This window comes from Elgaria multicarinata, chromosome 18 (assembly GCF_023053635.1).
Source record: "Elgaria multicarinata webbii isolate HBS135686 ecotype San Diego chromosome 18, rElgMul1.1.pri, whole genome shotgun sequence".
Taxonomy (NCBI): Eukaryota; Metazoa; Chordata; class Lepidosauria; order Squamata; family Anguidae; genus Elgaria; species Elgaria multicarinata.
In genome coordinates, this window is record NC_086188.1 from 17,042,659 (window position 1) to 17,062,749 (window position 20,091).

A 20,091-nucleotide genomic window follows, 5' to 3' on the forward strand; every position below is an offset into this window, starting at 1 on the left:
TGGTGGCATCCAGATGAGTTGGGAGTACAACCCTCTTCATCTCCAGTGAGCATGGCCAATGGTTAGGGCTCTTCTTAGGTTCTTATGGTGGCATCCAGATGAGTTGGGAGTACAACCCTCTTCATCTCCAGTGAGCATGGCCAATGGTTAGGGCTCTTCTTAGGTTCTTATGGTGGCATCCAGATGAGTTGGGAGTACAACCCTCTTCATCTCCAGGGAGCATGGCCAATGGTTAGGGCTCTTCTTAGGTTCTTATGGTGGCATCCAGATGAGTTGGGAGTACAACCCTCTTCATCTCCAGTGAGCATGGCCGATGGTTAGGGCTCTTCTTAGGTTCTTATGGTGGCATCCAGATGAGTTGGGAGTACAACCTTCTTCATCTCCAGTGAGCATGGCCGATGGTTAGGGCTCTTCTTAGGTTCTTATGGTGGCATCCAGATGAGTTGGGAGTACAACCTTCTTCATCTCCAGTGAGCATGGCCGATGGTTAGGGCTCTTCTTAGGTTCTTATGGTGGCATCCAGATGAGTTGGGAGTACAACCCTCTTCATCTCCAGTGAGCATGGCCGATGGTTAGGGCTCTTCTTAGGTTCTTATGGTGGCATCCAGATGAGTTGGGAGTACAACCCTCTTCATCTCCAGTGAGCATGGCCGATGGTTAGGGCTCTTCTTAGGTTCTTATGGTGGCATCCAGATGAGTTGGGAGTACAACCCTCTTCATCTCCAGGGAGCATGGCCGATGGTTAGGGATCATCTTAGGTTCTTATGGTGGCATCCAGATGAGTTGGGAGTACAACCCTCTTCATCTCCAGTGAGCATGGCCGATGGTTAGGGCTCTTCTTAGGTTCTTATGGTGGCATCCAGATGAGTTGGGAGTACAACCCTCTTCATCTCCAGTGAGCATGGCCAATGGTTAGGGCTCTTCTTAGGTTCTTATGGTGGCATCCAGATGAGTTGGGAGTACAACCCTCTTCATCTCCAGTGAGCATGGCCGATGGTTAGGGTTCTTCTTAGGTTCTTATGGTGACATCCAGATGAGTTGGGAGTACAACCCTCTTCATCTCCAGTGAGCATGGCCGATGGTTAGCGATCATCTTAGGTTCTTATGGTGGCATCCAGATGAGTTGGGAGTACAACCCTCTTCATCTCCAGGGAGCATGGCCGATGGTTAGGGATCATCTTAGGTTCTTATGGTGGCATCCAGATGAGTTGGGAGTACAACCCTCTTCATCTCCAGTGAGCATGGCCGATGGTTAGGGCTCTTCTTAGGTTCTTATGGTGGCATCCAGATGAGTTGGGAGTACAACCCTCTTCATCTCCAGTGAGCATGGCCGATGGTTAGGGCTCTTCTTAGGTTCTTATGGTGGCATCCAGATGAGTTGGGAGTACAACCCTCTTCATCTCCAGTGAGCATGGCCGATGGTTAGGGCTCTTCTTAGGTTCTTATGGTGACATCCAGATGAGTTGGGAGTACAACCCTCTTCATCTCCAGTGAGCATGGCCGATGGTTAGCGATCATCTTAGGTTCTTATGGTGGCATCCAGATGAGTTGGGAGTACAACCCTCTTCATCTCCAGTGAGCATGGCCGATGGTTAGGGCTCTTCTTAGGTTCTTATGGTGGCATCCAGATGAGTTGGGAGTACAACCTTCTTCATCTCCAGTGAGCATGGCCGATGGTTAGGGCTCTTCTTAGGTTCTTATGGTGGCATCCAGATGAGTTGGGAGTACAACCCTTTTCATCTCCAGTGAGCATGGCCGATGGTTAAGGATCATCTTAGGTTCTTATGGTGGCATCCAGATGAGTTGGGAGTACAACCCTCTTCATCTCCAGTGAGCATGGCCGATGGTTAGGGCTCTTCTTATGTTCTTATGGTGGCATCCAGATGAGTTGGGAGTACAACCTTCTTCATCTCCAGTGAGCATGGCCGATGGTTAGGGCTCTTCTTAGGTTCTTATGGTGGCATCCAGATGAGTTGGGAGTACAACCCTCTTCGTCTCCAGTGAGCATGGCCAATGGTTAGGGCTCTTCTTAGGTTCTTATGGTGGCATCCAGATGAGTTGGGAGTACAACCCTCTTCATCTCCAGTGAGCATGGCCGATGGTTAGGGCTCTTCCTGACCTATTGATATTCACGTTTTTAATTCTTTGTCATTCCGTATCGTGTGTTTGAGGTTTGGTTTTGTTTTAAAAAATTGCATTGTAAGTCTTTGCTTATATTCATTTTTGTATTGAAAAATAGGTAGGATCACTGGGAAGGCTGATGAAATTGTCTTAGGGGTGGGGCTTGGCTAACGGGCTGCTAGCTGGCCATCTCTGTCCCAGGACAAGAGGTGTGCGTGGTGGGATGGACAGACAAACTGTCCTGGAAGCCAGACCTATCTGGCCGCTCCATGTGCGCTGGCACGGTGTTGTTGCTGATAGGAAAAAGCCCTGAGGATGAATGCCTTGCTCAGGAGCCCGGCTTTTCATAATCCAGCCCTGCCGTTAAACATTGATTCTGTGGCTGAGCCCAGGAGTCAGGTATGCCATAAAGCATGTGTAATAAAGGCCCGTCTGTGCTCATCAACTTGTTCCTTTGCACAGGGACTATGGTGGTGGGAAAAGCTCCATGAAGGTGGTCAATAAAGAAAAGGCAGTGAGGACTCGATGGGAACACTTTCTCCTGCACACAAAGGTAATTTGGTTTACGATGATAGCAGCTTCCAAAGAGTTCCATTCTGTCTGTGTGTGTTCCTTGATCTAGCCTGGGTTGCTTTGGAAACCTGGGGCTTTGAGCAGATTCTCACTGCGCAGTTAATGGAATTGGCTTGAGAGCCAAGCCCCCCTCCCCAGGGGATTCTGGGAACTGTAGTTCTGTGAGCAGAGGGGGCTTAGCAACACCTCATAAAGAACTGTCTCTCAGCGCCCTCGCTAGATGACAGCTTCAGGGTTTGTGGGAAGAGGGGCACGGCATGGCCATTCCAAGATTTGTCCAGCCGTGGCAGACTTGAACTAGAACGTGTAAACCTGTTTAAGCCTGGTCGCTAACCATCGTTAGCGCGAACGTCCTTCCAGACATAACACGGCATCGCGGTTAGTTACGAAAAGGGGTGGGAGGGAGAGAAGGCAACAGGAACATAGGCTCCCAAATCTTCTCCATCTAGTTTGTTTATTCTTTATTAAAACGGAGTTCTGGTGTTCAGACGATATGATATAAATTACTGGCTTTACACTAGTTGGTGTAAAACCGTTATATGCTTGTAGTATAGATGTGCCCATCACCTCACTTGTCTACATGAAGAGCAAGGGGAGAACGCTGTGTGAGGCTGGATTTCAGCAACAGAAACGCTGGGCTCATCACAATAAACCACCCTGAATCTAAGGCCTTAGCCAGACCAGGCTATATCCCGGGGTGATACCCGGGATCGTCCCTGTGCATCCAGATGACGCACAGGGGGTCCCGGGATCAGGAAGGGATCATCCCTCCCTTGCCCCGGGATATAGCCCTACCCTTTGACCCGGCTTTTTAGACTGTCTTGGGCTGAGCCTGAGACCGCAGAACGTGTGGCCAGTTTCCGCAGCTTGACACCCCGCCCTTGAGGCGCTTGTGCACTGCTGGCCCTTTAAAAAAAAAATGGCGGGCGCGACGCCTCTCTTCTTAAGGTCGTCGCGCCTTACGTGTAAATGGGGACAAGATCTCGTGTTATTCACACGTGCTACTCTACGTTACTCTCGACCGTTTGCCGTGGGTTGTTTCCCCTTAGCCCTCCTGCCCGCTCCTGGCACGTATCCCACGGGCCTTTCTGGCACAACCTCAGCAGCCTACTCCGCTACTCCACTAATGAGTGCAGAGTTGACCTTATTTTGTAGATTATTTTTCACCTTTGGGAAGATAATGCATGTATTTAATGGTTTTTTTCCCAACCTTCGGGGAGATTTGCAGACATTTAACATCGTTGCTTCTTAACTCTTAGGGAGATTTGAGCAAATTTGCGAAAATTCAGTAGTTACAGCCAATAAGCAAATTTGCACAAATCTCCCTGAAAGTACAAATAAATAAAGAATAAAGCTGAATTTGTGCAAATCGACCCGAAGGTGAAAAAAACATATAACGCTAAAACATAAGCAGATTTCCCTGGAGGTGTGTGTGGGAAAACATTAAATATGCCCAAATCTCTGTGAAGGCAGGAGAAAAAATAACATTAAATTTGTGCACATCTATCCAGAGGTGAAAAAAATTAATGTGTGTCTGTCAAGGGAGGTGACAGTGGCCCCATTCAGAAGACCCCTTAAACCATGGCTTTGACCATGGTGGTTAAGCCAGAAAGCCTTATTCACCGTGGTAAAAGCTGAGGTTTAAGGTGTCTTCTGAACACAGCCTGGCTTTCTGGCTTAACCATCATGGTTAAAGCCATGGTTTAAGGTGTCTTCTGAACACAGCCTGGCTTTCTGGCTTAACCACCGTGGTTTAAGGTGTCTTCTGAACACAGCCTGGCTTTCTGGCTTAACCATCGTGGTTAAAGCCGTGGTTTAAGGTGTCTTCTGAACACAGCCTGGCTTTCTGGCTTAACCACCGTGGTTTAAGGTGTCTTCTGAACACAGCCTGGCTTTCTGGCTTAACCATCGTGGTTAAAGCCGTGGTTTAAGGTGTCTTCTGATCACAGCCTGGCTTTCTGGCTTAACCACCATGGTTTAAAGTGTCTTCTGAACACAGCCTGGCTTCCTGGCTTAACCACCATGGTTAAAGCCGTGGTTTAAGGTGTCTTCTGAACACAGCCTGGCTTTCTGGCTTAACCACCATGGTTTAAAGTGTCTTCTGAACACAGCCTGGCTTCCTGGCTTAACCACCATGGTTAAAGCCGTGGTTTAAGGTGTCTTCTGAACACAGCCTGGCTTTCTGGCTTAACCACCATGGTTTAAAGTTTCTTCTGAACACAGCCTGGCTTCCTGGCTTAACCACCATGGTTAAAGCCGTGGTTTAAGGTGTCTTCTGATCACAGCCTGGCTTTCTGGCTTAACCACCATGGTTTAAAGTGTCTTCTGATCACAGCCTGGCTTCCTGGCTTAACCACCATGGTTAAAGCCGTGGTTTAAGGTATCTTCTGAACACAGCCTGGCTTTCTGGCTTAACCACCATGGTTAAAGCCGTGGTTTAAGGTGTCTTCTGAACACAGCCTGGCTTCCTGGCTTAACCACCATGGTTAAAGCCGTGGTTTAAGGTGTCTTCTGAACACAGCCTGGCTTCCTGGCTTAACCACCATGGTTAAAGCCGTGGTTTAAGGTGTCTTCTGAACACAGCCTGGCTTTCTGGCTTAACCACCATGGTTTAAAGTGTCTTCTGAACACAGCCTGGCTTCCTGGCTTAACCACCATGGTTAAAGCCGTGGTTTAAGGTGTCTTCTGAACACAGCCTGGCTTTCTGGCTTAACCACCATGGTTTAAAGTGTCTTCTGAACACAGCCTGGCTTCCTGGCTTAACCACCATGGTTAAAGCCGTGGTTTAAGGTGTCTTCTGAACACAGCCTGGCTTTCTGGCTTAACCACCATGGTTAAAGCCGTGGTTTAAGGTGTCTTCTGAACACAGCCTGGCTTCCTGGCTTAACCACCATGGTTAAAGCCGTGGTTTAAGGTGTCTTCTGAACACAGCCTGGCTTCCTGGCTTAACCACCATGGTTAAAGCCGTGGTTTAAGGTGTCTTCTGAACACAGCCTGGCTTTCTGGCTTAACCACCATGGTTTAAAGTGTCTTCTGAACACAGCCTGGCTTCCTGGCTTAACCACCATGGTTAAAGCCGTGGTTTAAGGTGTCTTCTGAACACAGCCTGGCTTTCTGGCTTAACCACCATGGTTTAAAGTGTCTTCTGAACACAGCCTGGCTTCCTGGCTTAACCACCATGGTTAAAGCCGTGGTTTAAGGTGTCTTCTGAACACAGCCTGGCTTTCTGGCTTAACCACCATGGTTTAAAGTGTCTTCTGATCACAGCCTGGCTTCCTGGCTTAACCACCATGGTTAAAGCCGTGGTTTAAGGTGTCTTCTGAACACAGCCTGGCTTTCTGGCTTAACCACCATGGTTAAAGCCATGGTTTAAGGTGTCTTCTGATCACAGCCTGGCTTTCTGGCTTAACCACCGTGGTTTAAGGTGTCTTCTGAACACAGCCTGGCTTCCTGGCTTAACCACCATGGTTAAAGCCGTGGTTTAAGGTGTCTTCTGAACACAGCCTGGCTTTCTGGCTTAAACACCATGGTTAAAGCCATGGTTTAAGGTGTCTTCTGAATGGGGCCAGTGTATTGGAGGGTGGAGGTGGCATTAGTGAGATCACAAGGAGTGTCCGGGTTTTTCACCGCTCTTGCCAGGCGTCTCTCGACCTTTCCGACGAGCCGTGCATAAGCCATCCCCCTTGTGACGCTGCCCTGATCCAATTAGGAGCTGAAATAAAAATGTATCTATTTTATTATTTATTTATTGCATTTTTATACCTCCCAATAGCCGAAGCTGTCTGGGCGGTTCGCAAAAACATAGAAAACATTCCAAATATAAAACAAACAGGATAAAAGCATAAAATACAATGCAGGATAAAAACACCGCCAGGATAAACTCAAGCAGCAATGCAGAAATTAATACCGCTATATAATAATAATAATAATAATAATAATAATAATAATAATAATAATAATATTTCTTACCCGTCTCTCCATTTGGATCCAGGTGGAGAACAACAGTAAGTATAAAATACATAAAACTGAATTAAAAACATAGTATACATTATTAAAACATCCTAAAAACACCCTAAAATCCCACTGGAAAGGCCTGCCGGAAGAGATGGGTCTTTATAAGCTTCCTTAAATGCGAAAAGACTGTTAAAACACAAATTTTAAACCGCAAAGTTAAAATTAATTTGATAAGACTGTTGAAACGCTGAGAAAATAATTTTAAAAAAGGTCTTCACCTGGCGTCTAAAGGCGTATAGTGTCGGTGCCAGGCGAACCTCCTTAGGGGATTAACTGTTACTCCCATTTAATGTATAGTTTGGCCCCAGGGATGGCGTCAAGGTTAGGCACGGTTGGGCACTGGCTGAGGGCCCACACCCTGGCAGGGACTCACTGTCAAGAGCCCCCTGGAGCAGCTCCTGTTCTTCCCTGTGGCAACCTGGTTGTTCGCCTGCCTCTTGCTCTGGCCTGGACCACCGTGGTGGTGAGAAGCAGGAGATGCCTGCTTCCTCGCTGGTTCTCTGCCTGTCAGGCAAGGAGGAGGAAGCAGCAGCATAGGAGGAGGAGGAGGAGCAACAGCTACGGCAGTGAGCAGGTAGAGAGAAGAGGCCCATCAGCGGCCCTCAAAAACCTGAAGCCGGCAATGTACAGGCCTGATCCTGACCTGCCTGTGGCCACCCAATGGGTTTGTAGCCAAGGCGTGCTTTGAATCAAGGACTTGCAGCCGCAACGCAAAGGCCAGCCAGTATGATCCCCCTGTCCTGCGGATTGGAGTTCTTGCCCGAGGCCCCGCGGTGAGCTCCTGGCCACCGTGAGTTTTGGAGGCTGCAGCTCACCCGCTCAGCCCCTCCACCGCACCAGCACACGCCCGGGGAAAGGCTCCTTTGACCCGGACGCAGCGATGTCCCCCCAGGCTCTCCGTTGGCTGTGTTTCAGGGCAGGAGGTTCACCCAGAAAGGGATCATCCGCGGTCCAGTCAGCAAGAAAATGCTCAAGAGGCCCTCCACCGTGAGCATGACCAAGGTGTCCTCCGCGCACAGCAAGACCACGCTGACCAGCACCAGCTCCCTGACGCCCGTCTCCGACGAGGTGGTGCAGCTCCCTTCCGACAGCGCCAAGGAGGTGGACGAGATGGAGTCCAGCTACAGCAAGCAGACCAAGGAGGAGGAGGAGCCCCTGAGCTACTGTGAGTCAAGAGCTCAGCAGTCAGCCCCTGAGGCTTTTGAGACCGGGGGGGGTTTCTCAACTGGCCCCCAGTTCACAGCCAAGGCCTGCCCAGTGCCCTGGCTTTCCTGGAGTTGCCCAGCTCCGCCTTTGCTCTTCCCCCTCCTTTATACGGGGGATTCTGAGAGCAGAACAGACAATACAGTCCACCTAGAGGAGGGGTCCCCCACATTGGGCACCTTGGGGATTTTGAGAGGGTCTCCCAAGCCCTCTCGCAACGCAGCTGCCACGGGCGTGGGGCCAGCCCCATTGATGAAATGGCTGCCTTGGTGGGCGTGGCCAGTCACAAAACAGTCAAGGCAAAACTGGCAAAGGTTGTAGGGGAAATAAGTTGGCCACGAGCCTATGTATGAGGAAGAGGTGAGGTCTGAGATCCAAAACCCAAAACGGCTCTTCTGAAGTCAAATAAAGATGGTGCTGGAGGGCAGCACGCCAGTCCATGTTTAAAAAACAAGCCCCACACTGGAGAGGCAGGGGGCACCAAGAGACGTAACCGTGGGCCCATTGGGGCCCATGGGCACCACATTGGGGACCCCCCGGGCCACGAAGAATGTGGCGCTACCTTTCTGTGCCATGCCGTGTGTGTGTGTGTGTGTGTGTGTGTGTGTGTGTGTGTCTTTTGTTTGAGCAGCGCCTTGAATGTCAGGGTCAGCACCAAAGCAGGGCTTGAGCAAGCCAAGGAGCCCCTGCAGGCCTGCCAAGAGCGCGATGGGCCCCAATCCAGCAATTTGCACCAGGCGTGGAGCCATCTGCTGTTGGGGCCCAGCCGGTGCCTCTGCTCAGGGATCTGCCACTCAACGTGGGGAGGATGGGATCTCTTACAGAAATCTCCGCGTCCTCACAAAGCCACGATTCCCGGGATTCTGTGGAAGATGCCGCAAGAGTTAAACTTGTCATTAAAAGACAACAACGTTAATATATCTATATTAAATGTGCGCGAGCTGCTTGCTGTTGATTGGTGGTGAGGGAAAGACAAAAGAAGTTTTTTTAAAAAAAATTGAAAGGAACAAAAGTCCCGTGGCACTTTAGGTCCTCTAGATGTGTTGGACTACAACTCCCAGGATGCTCTCGCCATTAGGGATGTTGCGGACATTTGACTGGGTCCAGCAATCCAGTAGACTTCCCTGTGCCTGCCCACCCCCAGCTTGCTGAGCCGCTGCCTAGTCCCATGCATGGTGCCACGTGACCCTCTTTGTGGCCCAGTGAGCCCCTGTCGAAGCCACTGTAGTGCGCAACAATGGGCGCTCCGGACATGGCGTATTTTCAAAGTTCCGGAAATGGCGTCCGTAAAGCCCCCGTTTATGCAGCATTAAAGGTGTGAACGCGGCTCCGGATGAGGGTGGGCTGTCCCGCGGCTTCATTAGCTGCTCACCAGGCTGTGAAGAAGATTGTCCGGTGGCAGGGGCAGGCCACCAACTGAAGCGGACACGGGGAAGTCCGTCCATCCCTGCCAGCCCGCCAAGCTGGGAGTTGTAGTCCACCTTGGAAGGACTCAGCTTCAAGAAGACTCCTGAACAGATTAATGGCAGTGGATACCTGCAGACTAACAGATTTACGATGGCGGATCCTTTCATGGGCCGGAGTATATTTGCTCACGGCAGATGGATATCTTACTCTCCTGATGAGGTTACCGCTTCATGCGCCTGACCAAGTAGACTCCAGCCATGGAAGTTCCTGCCGCACGAAAAGTGTCACAAGACTCTTCTTTTCGATGCAGCCGCCTCTCTGGCGTTTCCTCGTCATCTCACCTGCCTCTTGTTTTCCTTCAGACCTGCAGACGTTGCTTCAGATGATCCACGAAGACGTGGCGAAGAATTTTAGTAAAGAAAACATGTTTTGGAGCACGAAACGGCCCCAGTACGTCCCTTTACATGGCTTTCAGGGTGACGGAAGGGTGTCCCGCTGTTTAAATAGCACTGTTCTTCCCAGAGTAGTTTCCAGATTTAAATCCATCATCCTGAGGATTTGAGGCCCACTGTATTCTTTCCTATTTACCATTTTGGTTCACTTTGAAATGCTAATTGGCAGAGTCAGATGTTGCTCCCCGCATGATTCCAAGTGTTGGCTTCGCTCCAGGTATTTGGGATGATGTCTGTGTGATCGGCAGTTCCTAGGATTATTTTAATGTCGGACTAGTTCCCCCTGATCTTAGGATACTGATGCTATCCTGGTAGCCAGACCCTTCCGTAGACTTATGGTCCTGGTAGCCAGACCCTTCCGTAGACTTATGGTCCTGGTAGCCAGACCCTTCCGTAGACTTATGGTCCTGGTAGCCAGACCCTTCCGTAGACTTATGGTCCTGGTAGCCAGACCCTTCCGTAGACTTATGGTCCTGGTAGCTAGACCCTTCCGTAGACTTATGGTCCTGGTAGCCAGACCCTTCCGTAGACTTATGGTCCTGGTAGCCAGACCCTTCCGTAGACTTATGGTCCTGGTAGCCAGACCCTTCCGTAGACTTACGGTCCTGGTAGCCAGACCCTTCCGTAGACTTATGGTCCTGGTAGCTAGACCCTTCCGTAGACTTATGGTCCTGGTAGCTAGACCCTTCCGTAGACTTATGGTCCTGGTAGCTAGACCCTTCCGTAGACTTATGGTCCTGGTAGCCAGACCCTTCCGTAGACTTATGGTCCTGGTAGCCAGACCCTTCCGGAGTCTTATGGTCCTGCCTGGTAGCCAGACCCTTCCGGAGTCTTATGGTCCTGGTAGCCAGACCCTTCCGTAGACTTATGGTCCTGGTAGCCAGACCCTTCCGTAGACTTATGGTCCTGGTAGCCAGACCCTTCCGTAGACTTATGGTCCTGGTAGCCAGACCCTTCCATAGACTTATGGTCCTGGTAGCCAGACCCTTCCGTAGACTTATGGTCCTGGTAGCCAGACCCTTCCGTAGACTTATGGTCCTGGTAGCCAGACCCTTCTGTAGACTTATGGTCCTGGTAGCCAGACCCTTCCGTAGACTTATGGACCAAGAGTCTTCTCTCCTTCCTGGTTTCCTCAAAAGGCCTGGCCCAACAGCCCATGACTGGTCAACCATGCAAAATATTCATTTCATTTATTACGTTATATTTTCATGAAAATATAATATAGTAAATGAAATTAATCAAAATGTATTTTAATGGTTTTAATTTTCATGAACCATTAAAATGCATTTTACAAAATACAAAACCCATTTATGTAAAGACATAGAAACAGAGAGCACAGACAACATATATCTACAAACAGATTTTTAAAGCAATTTTTAAACAATCAGCCAAGGACGATACAGGACCTCATGATATCCTGCCAAAAGCCGGAGAGACGAGGGCAGTTTTAACCGGGCACCGAAAAGGTAACAATCTTGGAGCCAGGCGGGCCTCGTTGGGGAGATCATTCCATAATTAGGGGGCCACCACGGAGAAGGCCCTCTCCTTTGTTGCCTCCCTCGGAGGAGGGCCTTGGATGCTGAGTGTGAAATTACGCACCTAGCTGGATTGGATGAAGGCATCCCTTGCTTACGAGGAGAAAGAAAAAGGCTAAATATTTATTTATTCATTACAGGCTCTCTGGGCGTTTTACAGAAATTCTAAAATTAAGATTAAAACGAGTATACAAAATTTAAAATTCTAAAACACAGAACATATACACATAAAGCATTAAAAACCATTAAAAAACTGAACGTGGGTGATTAAGATGTGCCGCCATATGCCTGGGCAAAGAGGAAAGTCTTAACCTGGCACCAGAAAGATAGCAGCGTTGGCGCCAGGCGAGCCTCGTCAGGGAGATCGTTCCATAGTCTGGGGGCCACCACCGAAAAGGCCCTGTACTCATTGCCACACTCCGAGCCTCTCTCAGAGTAGGCACCCGGAGGAGGACCTTAGATGTTGAACGTAATGACGGGGTATATTCACGTCTGGAGGGGCGTTCCATCAGGTATTGTGGTCCCAAGCCGTGTAAGGCTTTATAGGTCAAAACCAGCACCTCGAATTGGGCTCAGAAACATACAGGCAGCCCAGTACAAGCGGACCAGAGCAGGTGTTATATGGTCGAACCTTCTGGTTCCCGAAATCAATCGGGAAATCTGGAGGTTTCTCCTTGACCCCCGGCTTTGGGCTCTGGCTGCACACGGGATTCAGGTTGTCCGTCTTGCTTTGCAGGTCGCACGCCTTGTCGAGGATCTCCGATCCAGAGAGCGACGTATCGTTTGGGCAGCGGCCCAAAAGGTAAGGGATCCCTCGGGAAAGACCCAAGCAGCGACACGCTGGAGCGGCAGGCAACATCCGCGTGTTCATTCACCCGCCCCATTTTGTGTTACGAGCCTGGCGCGACCTCTGGCTGGCAAGAGGTGCTTTGGGCATCTTAGATTCTCCGGCAGCCGCTCGTAATTCTGGTTTTGAGCTCGGGATGCGACACAAGCCCTTTCCTGGATACTAAGCCAGCCTTGATTTGGTCGATGCTTGGGTAGAGGGATGGCTCACAAGCCCCCTGTGCATCGACTTGCGTTCCGTTGCAGGAAGGCAGAATTTCAATGAAATAATCCGGGGCCAAATTAGCACTCTGTTTGTCCCCAGAAGGCCCTTTCCCCAAAGGCGAACCCTTCACGTAGCGTTTTCCTCCTCTGAAGACTTAGCGGCTGGCTGTAAGAGCTTTAAGCCAGAACATGGGTCATGTGTTAGAAGCAGGAGGTAACTTTTTGTGTTTTGTACCTTTGGCTCCTCCCCCTTTGCCTTCGGCCCCGCCCACCACTGGATTGCGCCCCCGGGAGCTTTTCCGAAATTAAATGCAGCCCTCGGACTAAAAGAGCTCAATTAAAACATCCACTGTGGGTCTCCAAATCTATTCCGTTCTATTTGTACTCCACCAGAGGACTCAGGGCAGCATATGTGGGTGTGCCTATTTTACCCGCACAACAGCCCTGCGCAGTAGGCTCTGTCGGATTCAACAGTGACCGGCCCACGGGTCGCCTGACCAGTGTGCTTCCTGCCCGGGTTGGGAGTTCTACGCAGGTGTCCCCGGTGTAAGGCAAGCCTCTAACCACTGCACCTCATCGTGTCTCCAAAGTTTTTAAAAGAACAGATTCTCATCTTAACCCTCCCAGCGTCAGGGACGCTCCGGTGGCCGCTTGTAAGCTAGCAAATCTGTTTTACAGTGTGCGTTTCTCTTCCATGCTGTGATCTGTTTGGGTTTTTTGAGCTGGAAGTATATTGCAGACCCATGGTGTAAGGAACTGAATGTCACCACTACAAGATGTGGTGATGGCCACCCGTTTGGATGGCTTTCAAAGGGGGTTGGCTACATCCCTGAAGGAGAAGGCTATCAGTGGCTACTAGCCCTGATGGTTATGTGCTACCTCCAGTATCCGAGGCAGTAAGCCTGTGTGCACCAGTTGCTGGGGAACATGGGCGGGAGGGTGCTATTGCACCATGTCCTGCTTGTGGGAACCTGGCCGATGGCTGGTTGGCCATTGGGTGAACAGAGTGCTGGACTAGACGGACCCTTGGTCTGATCCAGCCTCGGGGCACGTCTGATGTTCTGATGTGTCTTTTTTAACTGAAATATCTCAGGTTTAGCACTTCTGCGACACTTCTGGGCCCTTGCTAAACCCTTGGCTGGCACCGCGTTCTTGTTCGTACCCTGCTTCTGTTGCGTTCACAGGCTCTGCTTTCAATTCCGCCCCTCTGTAGCCCACCGCCGAATCATGTGGCTTCCTGCATTTCTGCCTCCTTTGTCTTGACAGAAAGACTGTTTAGGCACAACGGGAGTGGCATTGGCATCATCATCATCATCATCATCACCATTATTATTATATTACATTTATATCCCGCCTTTTTTCCTCCAAGGAACCCAAGGTGGTATACATAAGCCTCCTCTCCATTTTATCCTCACAACAACCCTGGGAGGTGGGTTGGGCTGAGAGGCTGCGACTGGCCCAAAGTCACCCAGGGAGCTTCCATGCCTGAGTGGGGACTAGAACCCGGATCTCCCAACTCCCAATCCAACACTTTAGCCACTGAACCACACCGCCTCCGTCACGGCAGAGCAACTCCCGAGCTGGAGAAGTGGTGTGCTGAAAGGGAGTGTTTTGCCTTTCAGCTCAGTTTCATCTTCGAAGGATGACAAAACCAGCACGGGAGCTATGAGAGATGGGACCTCAGAGCAGAGGCCCAAGAGGTGAGTGGGCCGTTCGGGAAAAAGGCGATGGCTTTTTCCATACAACGCTTTTCCTTCTGGAACGAACCTACTGTGAGCTCTTCCACACTAGAGGCCTTCAAGAGGCAGCTGGACAGCCATCGGTCAGGGATGCTTTCGGGTGGATTCCTGCATTGAGCAGGGGGTTGGACTTGATGGCCTTAGAGGCCCCTTCCAACTCTGCTATTCTATGATTCTATGAGCCACACTGCAGTCAATGGATTTATTCTCCATATAAAACATCACACCATTTTTCAAAGCACCGCAGAAATTCCCAAACAGTTTAGGGTAAAGAGGATTGGGACTCCTTAGCTTCCAAAACAAAAACAAAAATAATAACATACAATTGAAAACCACGTCCAGACGGGAAATGCTCATGAATTTGTTTTAATCTCATTCAAGTCTTTTAAGCTGGATGAGTTTTGTTTCTTAAATAGCAGCTCGGATTTTGATATCTGACCGTTTCGAATCCACTCCATCAACTGAACAATATCCCTTGCATTGTGTGTAAGACTGTTGTTAATGCATTTCCAGAAATGAGAATGAAAGGGGACACCGATCTGCATAAAATTTGCATACACTGATTTATATGTGTGGGGGCAAATGTAGAAGTAATGACCGCAATTGAAATGCAAGTTACAACACATCTTACCATACTGTGGAAGACCAGGTGAGCTGTATTACCTGCTGCTCTGTCTCCTGCCATGTGCTCCTAACTATTGATGCTCAACTCCAAGCCCTGGGGCTCGCTTTTCTTCAAGTTCTTTCTCTTTAAACCAGACTTCTCTTGACAATCTTTCAAATAGAGGATGCATTGAAATACAGGACGATTCTCTGTAACACAGGACACACGGCCACCCTAACTGTGTCACTCTAATAAATTAGAGTGGAAGATTCAGAATGACTCACTAGGAATTAGGGGTGCACCAAACCCCCAACTCAGGTCTTTCCTCAAAATTATCCCAAGGAGGAAGGAGCACCCAAATTCTTCTACGTTTCACAGTAAGCAAAGTACCAGCGGCAGCTCTGCTCTGAAGGAAAAAGTTTAGCAGATAAGAGGAGCGTATTAAGAAGTCCTGAGTTCAAATCACCCATCAGGAAGCCTTAGCTTGCAATATGGGGATAAAGTTGATGACAATAACAATAACAGCAGCAACACAGGCTTACCTTACAGGGTTGTTGTAAGGCGGGGAGAACCAGCGGCCCTTTGGATGTTGATGGACTACAGTTCCCACCATCCCTGACCATTGGGCATGCTGGCTGGAGCTAATGGGAGTGGAGTCCAACAAGATGCTATCCCTCACCAGAGGTGAGGCCTAATTGCTCACCACATCAAGGGCTGATTAAAGGCTGGTTCACACATGCATGAGGGCTTTTTCAGTGGTGGCTCCGTCCCTTTGGAAATCCGGGAGTGGAGGCCGGTGGCTCCAATGTCAGTGTGATGATAAATCCGGTCCAGGTTTCCATCAGAACCAGTCGGAATTCTAAAGGAGCTGTTCAAGGTGTGCAACCTGGATAGCTCCTTTAGGGTTGTGACAGAAAGCCAGAGCGGATTCACTCCCCACTGTGGGAGAGATTCGCCGTCTTGAAACAACAATCGAAATATCAAGGGATAACTTCTCGAAGTGAAGAGGCTAGAGTCATCACAGCTTGAGCACCATAGATAAAACTTCCAGGTACTTCCAACCTAGCACTACTCCATGGATGTCAGTTCACATGTTCACCAGGCCGCTGTCAAGGCCTGGTTCATACATCCGTCACTTGATTTCGCTCTGTAGTTCCCTTAACTGGCAGTTGTGTGTGTGGGCGGACACTGTTAACAAGCGTTGTGTCTTGAGACACTATAAAGACCCTGAACTGGAGTGTTCGATCTGTGATCTCCGTCACTGCAGAGTAACTCCCAGGCTGGAGAAGTGGTGTGCTGAAAGGGAGTGTTTTGCCTTTCAGCTCAGTTTCATCTTCGAAGGATGACAAAACCAGCACAGGAGCGATGAGAGATGGGACCTCAGAGCAGAGGCCCAAGAGGTGAGTGGGCTGTTCGGGAAAAAGGCGATGGCTTTTTCCATACAACGCTTTTCCTTCTGGAATGAACCTGTCATGGGCTCTCCCACCCTCGAGGCCTTCAAGAGGCAGCTGGACAGCCATCGGTCAGGGATGCTTTAAAGTGGATTCCCGCATTGAGCAGGGGGTGGGACTCGATGGCCTTAGAGGCCCCTCCCAACTCTACTATTCCATTATTCTGTGATTCAAGAATGGGAGGGATTCCAGAGGGACCCAAAGTCTTGTTGGTTCGGGAATGAGCTCAGAAAGTAAATTCTGAAGTGGAAGGGGGGGTGCCCTATGGTCAAGGGCAACTCCCATCTTACAATATTAGACAATGCAAACAATAACAAGATTCTTAGCTACTCAGAGGCTGGATTCAGACAACCCAAAAAACCCCGCTCAAAGGTTACGTGTGGGTTGTCATTGAAACATAGGTTATTGTGTTGTCTGAACCCAGCCACACAAACAAACCATAGTTTGTTAACCACGAACAACCCACAGTTCACAGCCCAACAACAAAACGTGGGTTCTCGTCAAGGGTTGTTTGTGTTTTTTACGAACTGCCCATGGTCGAGTGTGGGTTATCGTGTTGTATAGGGAAACAAACTGTGGGTCAAACATGGGTTGAATAAACCATGGGTTAACATTATGTGTGACCAAGGCGATTGAGTCACAACTCTGAAAGGAGCAGGAGCCAGGAACGAGAGAGCACAAGAAAAGTACTCTGGGATTCCCTGCCTGAGTAAACAAGCCTTGATCCTTCAAGCTGCTGGACCAGAATCAACAAACCCTGGTCTCCTTGAACCGGCAAACAAGCCTGGCTCCCGATTGCCAGCTCTGCCCTTCCCAGTTCGGTGAGGTCTGGTTTTGTGTGGCTCACTTCCATTTTCTTGTAGCTCCCTGGCAGTGACCCTGAGAGAAGACATTACGACGACAGCAATCTATTTGGATGAGGAGAGCTCCGAGCAGATCGGCCAGCCTCAGAGGTAGGAGCGTATAGGTGGGGCTCTAACCACTACAGCACACCAGCCAGCGGGGCGCTGTGAGAGCTGGCCGCCGCCGGTGTGCCACTGAAAGCCGGCCCACCCCTTCCCCCCTCCCCGGGTTGAGTGACGTGTCCCTCTCCGTCGCTTCCCCTGCGTCTGTTTCTTCTAGCTCCTTCATCAGAAGGAAAAAAGAAATGTGCAACGAGATGAAGGAGCTGTTTTTCGAGGTGGCCCAAGAAAACGCTTTCAGGCTGCACGACCAGCTGGACATCTTGGAAAAGTACGTAGCGCCTGTCTTCTGCCTTGGGTTCAAGCCTCAAACACATCCGTTCGTTAAACTATGTTTATTTATTTATTTATTTATTTAAAACCTTTCTTGGCCGCCTTTCAGGGCAAAGGCCCTCACAAGGCAGCTTACAACAATCAAATACATAAAATATTAAAAGCGATAAAATGTTAAGATATCAAAAGCAATAAAAAAAAAACACGTTCACAATAAAATAGCAATTCAAACAGTAAAACCAGCAGGAACAACGATAGCAGCAGTGGCAGTATACCCCATGGGAAGGCTACGGTAAAATAAAACGCTTTTAAGGCCTTGTTGAAAGCCTGCAAGGATGGACCATGGCAGACCTCTGATGGGAGTTTGTTCCAGAGTTTGGGGCCACTGCAAATAAGGCCCTCTCCTCCTGTTGCTTTGTTTTAACAAGGGTTAATTACCAGGTAGCATCAGCTGTTTTTTGTAGGATATACTGCTGACATTGTAACGCTGGCTTCCCTTCTCCCCAAATGAGTTATTGTCTTTTGCACACGCACACACACACACACACACACACACACACACATATATCCCCTCATGGGTTAATGGCATGAGTGCTCTCCTGAGAGTAAATTAAGCATGTGGAATTTTGCATGCATGTGCCACAACCCTAGAGAAAAACAATTAAAGTCACAGAATCTGGTTCTGGCCCCCAGGTTTCATTTAAATTTTTTAAAAAGCAAGTTTCTAGTCCTGGTTGCAGATTTGATTGACGGTGAAAGAGTTGTCAGTAAGATTTCCACTGCGGTCAGAATTCGGGCAAACTAATGCAGAAATCTGATTCGTTTATTTTTTAACATCTACCCACCTGTCTGTTCGCTTAAACTTTGGATGGGAAATTCACATAAAAAGACCGCTTCTGGGGTTAGGCCATGCTAGCGGGGGAATTCTGGGAGTTGCATTCCCAACATGTGGAAGGCCCGAGGTTGGGGAAAGGTTGGCGTTACCCAACTACGGATATCCATTGCTAGAGATCCAGAGGGCGGCCCCCGTCCTGGGCAAAGCCCTTAAGCCGGACCCGTTGAAGTCCTGTCCTTGCAAAGGCAGCCTGGGTGGGGTGAACGTGGCCTGCTGACCCCTTCCCTCCCGTTCTCGTCACCAGAACAACCCCCCGTCCCTTTTTCCTGCTGACCCTCCCGTCTGAAGCAGTGAAAGTCATAGTGGTGGCAGCAAAAGGCATAGTGACTGCTTTATGTTGAATTATGTTACGTTATTAGACAATGCAAACAATAACAAGATTCTTAGCTACTCAGAGGCTGGATTCAGACAACACAATAACCCCTGCGTGTGGGTTGTCGTTGAACCATAGGTTATTGTGTTGTCCGAGCCCAGCCACACTAACAAACCATAGTTTGTTAACCACGAACAACCCACAGTTCATAACCCAACAACAAAACATGGGTTCTCTTCAAGGGTTGTTTGTGGGTTTTAAGAACCACCCATGGTTGAGTGTGGGTTATCGTGTTGTATAGGGAAACAAACTGTGGGTTAGACATGGGTTAAATAAACCATGGGTTAACATTATGTGTGACCAAGGTGATTGAGTCACAACTCTGGAAGGAGCAGGAGCCAGTAACGAGAGAGCACAAGAAAAGTACTCTGGGATTCCCTGCCTGAGTAAACAAGCCTTGATCCTTAAACCTACCGGCAGCGTCTCTTCTTAAGACCCGTGCCCGGAGGTTCAGTTTCTAAAACCCACAAGCTCCATTGGCAGGAGGCGAGAGGAGAAGAGTAGGCAGAAGTTTGTGTGTCTGAGGAGCACCACCAAGCTACGGAAAGACCTCGAGCGCATGAGGCATTCGGTCCTGGGGAGAGAACCAGAGCAAGACGCAGAGGAAGAGAACTGGTAAGGAAGGGGGGGAAGGGGTTAGCCAGAGCAAGCCCTGCGTGGCCGGGGGTGGGGAGCCCCAGAATGTATCAGGATTTAGCTTCCTAAGAATCATAGCTTTCACTGGTTAAAAAGAAATAAATAGAAACCACATTTCTAGCCCCTACGCTTGTGAAGAAACACTTGAAAATGCATTAGACGTTGCCAGGCGAAATTTCGGAGCCGAAGGTGTCGCTGAGTAAGACTTTCAGCAGCCGCGTGAGCTGGCGTTGGGGTTGCAGCTCTGTGACTAGCAGAATGAATTATGCAGGCTTTTAAAAATTGCAAAATAAATTATGCAAAATAAGGGGAAAAAATCCATTTGCATAATTATTATAGGGCCCCCATAAATCAGCTTTTCTTGGCACGGAACTTGGGCTGCCTTGATGTAGACATTTCTCCTTGGTGTTTTTTTTAAGCGTGGACTAACTGTGGCTACTGGTCCCGCCGTGAAAGTGATTCTTCCTCTACAAATCTGTTTCGTGTACACTCTGAGGAAGGGGAGGGCAGTGTGTGAATGTGTGTGTATTCTGCGTGTGCACTATGTACAGCATTTGGATTTCCAAGCGTCTTAGTCTACCTGCAAAAGCAACAACCACAAGGCCTCCCCTCCAAGAAGCAGGAGATCTCCTTCCACAAAATCTGTGTGATTCAGTTCTGAAAGCACAGAAGCATTTGTATGTATTTATTCAAAGCATCTTTGCCCCGCTGTTGAGCTGCAGAGGCTCACAGCGAGCGCCTTTCCTACATTCAGGGCACATGGACGCACCCTGCTGACTCCCTTCCATGCTCAACATTCTCAC

The 20,091-nt window shown here is 49.3% G+C and overlaps 1 protein-coding gene across 1 annotated transcript in view; it reads left to right on the forward strand.

Annotated features, from left to right (window-relative positions):
- CCDC60 (coiled-coil domain containing 60) overlaps window positions 1–20,091 on the forward strand; it is a 64,998-nt gene that overhangs the window by 42,011 nt on the left and 2,896 nt on the right. The window contains exons 7-14 of the mRNA XM_063143779.1: window positions 2,584–2,674; window positions 7,624–7,873; window positions 9,681–9,768; window positions 12,042–12,107; window positions 13,978–14,055; window positions 17,013–17,102; window positions 17,272–17,382; window positions 19,136–19,267. Of these exons, the coding sequence (XP_062999849.1) occupies window positions 2,584–2,674; window positions 7,624–7,873; window positions 9,681–9,768; window positions 12,042–12,107; window positions 13,978–14,055; window positions 17,013–17,102; window positions 17,272–17,382; window positions 19,136–19,267 (906 nt within the window). The remainder of the gene's footprint in view (window positions 1–2,583; window positions 2,675–7,623; window positions 7,874–9,680; window positions 9,769–12,041; window positions 12,108–13,977; window positions 14,056–17,012; window positions 17,103–17,271; window positions 17,383–19,135; window positions 19,268–20,091) is intronic.